Consider the following 4,947-nt stretch of genomic DNA (forward strand, 5'->3'; position numbering starts at 1 on the left):
CAGCTGGCCACATCGTGGAGAGCATCCGGCAGCTGGGGCTGCGGGGCGGCCCAGGGACGGAACCGGGGCCGGGGACCCCGCTCTGTGCCCAGCACGACGAGCGGCTCAAGCTCTTCTGCGAGGAGGACGAGGAGGCCATCTGCGTGGTGTGCCGGGAGTCCCTGCACCACCGCTCGCACACCGTCTACCCCATTGAGGAGGCCGCGCAGGTGTACAAGGTAAGGGAGGTTGGTGTGCCAGGGGTCCCTGTCCCACCCTGGTGCACCCTGGGCACGCCCGGCGCCAGGGGGACTGGCTGCCAGGACCCCACTGCCCAACAGCCCGGTCAGCACCACCAGGAAAGCAGAGGAGGGGGTGGCAGAGGCAGTGGCACCCACCCAGCCGCTCTCATTGCAAGGGTGAGGCTGGACCCACTGGCTCCCAAATTGTGGAGGCACCCAGACTCACCCCCTCCGTCCAGGTGCATTGAGGCAGCCTGGGTCCCTGCCCCTAGTCTATGACCCCCCAGGGGAAGGCGTGTGGGGGGGTCCTGCCCTGAGAGGGTTTCACCTCGGTGGAGGGGTGCACCCATGCCCCATGTCCCAGCAATGCTCCTGGCAGCACCCTGCCAACCTCCCCGCACCCCAGCATTGAGGGGAGCCACCGCTGTGTTCTCCAAAAACCTAAACAGTGAGAAAAACAGGGGTAAAACCCGAGGATTGTGGTGAGGGTTAACGCTGCAAGCGGAGTGAAGAGCGCAGCTGCTGGGCTCGGGTGCCAGGGCTGGCAGCGCCTGGCACGGGGTCACCGTCCCCTGGCTGCCGGCTGGCACCAGCGGCCCCAGGGCGGGGGGGCAGCCAAGCGGCATGGCTCGGCGGGTGCTGCTGGGGTGAGCCGAGCCCGTGTCTTCTCTTTTCAGGTCAAACTCCAGAAATCCCTGGAGCATCTTTCCAAGGAAGTGGAGGACGTGAAGAAGCGGGAGTCAGTGGAAAGGATGAAAACCCAGGAGTGCAAGGCAGGTGCCTGGCTTAATTCTTACAGCATGAGCTTCAGAGCTATCAGCAATTATGGTCTTGTCTGGGGCCGTGAGTTTGGCATAGTGCTCAGGACGGGACCCATCCCCATGCCCCACTGTTGTACTGGAGACTGGTGCTGGAAAGCAGGCCCAGTGACTGTGCGCAGCTCTGTAAAAAAAAAAACCTGAAGAGGTTTGCAAAGAAATGCTTTGCAAAGAGCAGCACGCCAGGTCCACAAAAAGCACAGGGGCTTGTGTGCCACCAAAACCAGTAGGCACAGGATATTTTTTATTTGCCTTTTGTTTTACAACGTGTGCTTGAGTTACAAGCCAGGCGTGAGCCATACGGTGAGCTCTGCTTCACAGCAATAGGAACCAGGAGCGTTTGCATTGAAAAAAAGGAAAAGTGGAATTACCGCATCCCTGCCCGATTCCGGGCAGTCCCGGGGAGATGCGACGCCAACAAAGCAGCTGCATTTCAGGTCCCTCCGGGGTGGAAGCTGGAAAGTAAAAGTAACTGCAGAAAAGGAAACGAAACTGCTGGACCAAGTTATCCTGCCCTGAGCTAAAGTTGATGATTAATCAGCCTTGGCAGGGAGAACAGGCTGCTCCAGGCTCTGGCAGTTATTTGCTCAGCTCCCCACCCTGCCTGCCACAGCCCGGCCAAGCAGGTCCATGGGGTTTTGGGGTGCCGCTGCGTGCCTGCCGTCCCACTCAGGGCGGGGATAGGGCCAGGGCTGGGGGTTGTGAAAGAGCTGTGTCACTGTCCCCCAGCCCGCCTGAGTCAGGGCTCTGGGGTCGGGGCTTATCTGCCTCCGGCTTCCTCCTGGCCTGGCAGCTGGTTGCACTTTTTCAGTAAAAAGTAAAAAATGTGCTTTGCGAGCGGTGGGGGGAAGTGGTTGTGACCGTCCTGGCTAATCAAGCCCTTGTGACTCAGGTCCAAGAAATCATGTGCTTGGATAGAAAAATAAATGCAGTTCAGTTTCCTTTTGTTTATCTTCTGCATTTTGAGGTTGCATGGTTCTAGCTAACCGCAGTGTCTTCTCCTGGCACCTCAGGCTGTGGGCAAAGTGCCAATCTTCAGGGCTCAGGCGAAAAGCACTAAAACACTGGCAGACCCTGCCTGTTGCTGATGGTAGTGGGAGCTCTCAGACACCCAGGGAGCCCAGCCCCGGCTCCCCCTTCCCATCCCAGCCCAGCCCCGGGGCTTCTTCGACCTCTTTCCCATCGTTGTGGGTTTTTCCAGGCACGGAGCATTTCATCTGGGCTGCCCGAGCCGTAGGTTAGCCCAAATCTAGCTGGAGGGATGAGCTGTACCGCATCTAACAAAAACCTACCTAACAAACAATTGATGGCAGCTCCTCGCAGCCCAGCAGCATCCCCATCCCCCCCAGTGCTGCACCGAGACATCGCTGGAGATCGGAGGTCCAGCTGACCAGAAGTGCCCCAGGCAAAGTCCTGCTGCCAGTAAACTGAGGATGTCTGGGAGCTCAGGCGAGGTGAAAGCTCAGCAGAGAGCCTCTGGCGGCTTTTTTAAATAAATGGGCTTATCAAAAAAATGCGGTGGTTTCCCAGTGCCTGGTACCAGCTGTGGATGCTGGAGCATCTGGTCCTGCCTCGGCTGCCTGGCTGATGTTGCCTCGCTTCACCCTGTTGTGTCTTCTTATCGCAAGGAGGTGGTGAAGAAAAAGCGGGAGAGGATTGTGAGCGAGTTTGGGAAGCTCCATCGGCTGCTGGCTGACGAGGAGAAGTTGCTGCTCCAGAAGCTGGAGGAGGAGGAGAAGCGGATTCTGCTGATGATCCATGAAAACCTGGCCAGGCTGGTGGAGCAGAAGTCCTTGCTGGAGGAGCTGATCCTGGAGATAAAGGAGAAGACCCAGCAGCCGGCTGATGGGCTGCTCAAGGTCAGGCTGTGCCCCCAGCCCCACTACCTCAACCCCGATGCCTGGGCTGTCTGGGAGGGTGGCTGGGGCCATGTTGGCTGGTGGGTGCAAGGGCCTGCAGCCCCACACCCAGAATGGTTTTTCTCTTCTTCTAGGACATGAAAAGCATCCTGAGCAGGTGGGTACCTGTGGTCATTCCTCCCACTGTCCTGGCTGCCTCCAGGTTCTGAGTTGTTTGCGCCTGCTCCATGCCAGTGGCTCCTTGTCCTCCCTGCCCAACATCTTGTTTCGTCCTCCTGGAGACTGGCGAAGGAGGGACTGAGATCGGCGAAGGCTGGAGAAGAAATTCCCTACTCTTATTCCTCAGCCCCAGAGGTCTCACCTGGCCTTGTGGTGTGTGAGACGTGTCCCCCCATGCTGCCTGCTGGCCCTGCGCCTGCCTTCCCAGGGATGGGCACTGCCGCTCCCCACATCATTTAGCTCTGGTCCCATCACGCTTGCTGATACACAAGCGGTTTTCCCCAGTGCTCTTCCCAGCCAAAGAGCACAAGGGAGGAGATGCCTCTGTGCAGCCAACGGAAAGACATTAACCCCCCTGCAGGAGACTGCCTGTGCTCCGGGCTCTGGACACAGCCCATGGGCATCGCTCTCCTTTCAGGTGCGAGGGGGTGAGGTTCCAGTCCCCCAAGGCCGTGTCCGTGACCCTGAAGGAAAACTACAGCATCCCTGAGCACTGCCTGGGCATGAGGGACATGCTGAAGAAGTTCAAAGGTAAGGGGGCTGCTTCTGTGCCAGCTCCTGGCACATTTGGGCTCCGGTGTCCCCCCCCCCCCCCCCCAACACCGGGGACGCGGGGGAGAAGCTTCATCCAGCTGGTGCCTGTTTGGGTACTGATGAGTTCAGGCCGGTTTCATGGTGGGGAGACCTTCCTCGCCCTCGCCTTGGACGGGCTGTGAGGTGACCCTGAAGCCTCACTCAGGAGTTTCAGGCTCCGTGTTGCCCACCAACTCCTGCTTTTGGTGTTGGCTGTTTCGGAAGCTGTGCCGGGGGCCGTGGAGCCACCCTCATTCTGTTGCTGCTCCGCAGCCAGATGCCAAATACTTTGATGTGGTTTATGGTTAGCCTGATTTTCTGTATTGCACTTCCCCACTGTTGGGCAGAGTTGGAAGCTGTGCAAAACCACAGGCACAGGCAAATAAACATGGGAGGTGGGAAGATCGGTAAGAGCCCAGCATCCAGGTTGCAGGCACCCACTCGTGTCTGCACTTGCAGACCCCTGAAGCCCCCGTCTGTCCTTCCACCCTTCTCTCGCTCCAGTGGACGTGACCCTGGACCCCGAGACAGCGCACCCTGAGCTCACCCTGTCTGAGGACCGCAAGAGTGTGCGGCGTGGGGGCAAGAAGCTGCTTCTGTCCCTCTTCGACAACCCCAAGAGGTTCAGCACCGCTCCGGTGGTGCTGGGGAGTCAGATCTTCTTCTCGGGCCGTTGCTACTGGGAGGTGCAGGTGGGAGACAAGCCCGAGTGGGGCTTGGGGCTGTGCAGGGAGTCTGCCAGCAGGAAAGGCAACATCCTCTTCTCCCCAAACAACGGCTACTGGGTCCTGTGGCTGCAAAACGGGGGCAACTATGAGGCCCTCACCTCGCCCGTCTCCCCTCTGACCCTGAGCGTGAGACCCCGGCGCATCGGGATCTTCCTGGACTACGAGGCAGGAGAAATCTCCTTTTACAACGTGAGCGACCGCTGCCACATTTACACCTTCACAGACAAGTTTTCAGGGAACCTCCGGCCTCTCTTCTTCCTGGGTGCCTTTTTGGGGGGCAGAAATGCAGAGCCCTTGGTGATCTCCTGGCTCAGGGACACACAGGGGACCGGGTGCATTGTCCTGTGATGGGGGCTGCCCTGGCTTCTCACCAGCGGGCAGAGACCTGGGGGCCCAACCGGCTCCTCTGGTGAGCGGCGCAGCGCTGTGGAAATAGCTGCGTGCCTTGGTGAGCCCCATGGTGGGGTCCCCGCATGCTCCTGGCTGCTGGGGGGGACCCCCACCGCGGGCCGTGCCCGTGCTGGGGCAT

General features: G+C 59.6%; 1 protein-coding gene across 1 annotated transcript in view; it reads left to right on the forward strand.

The window, feature by feature from the left end:
• The window catches only part of LOC104131755 (E3 ubiquitin-protein ligase TRIM39-like), a 12,552-nt gene extending 7,786 nt beyond the window's left edge, over positions 1-4,766 (forward strand). Inside the window, exons 3-8 of the mRNA XM_035900518.1 lie at positions 4-218; positions 899-994; positions 2,668-2,898; positions 3,033-3,055; positions 3,536-3,648; positions 4,195-4,766. Coding sequence (XP_035756411.1) covers positions 4-218; positions 899-994; positions 2,668-2,898; positions 3,033-3,055; positions 3,536-3,648; positions 4,195-4,766 — 1,250 coding nt within the window. The remainder of the gene's footprint in view (positions 1-3; positions 219-898; positions 995-2,667; positions 2,899-3,032; positions 3,056-3,535; positions 3,649-4,194) is intronic.
• The last annotated feature ends 181 nt before the right edge of the window (positions 4,767-4,947 follow it).

This window comes from Egretta garzetta, unplaced genomic scaffold (assembly GCF_000687185.1).
Source record: "Egretta garzetta isolate BGI_Z169 unplaced genomic scaffold, ASM68718v1 scaffold108, whole genome shotgun sequence".
NCBI lineage: Eukaryota > Metazoa > Chordata > Aves > Pelecaniformes > Ardeidae > Egretta > Egretta garzetta.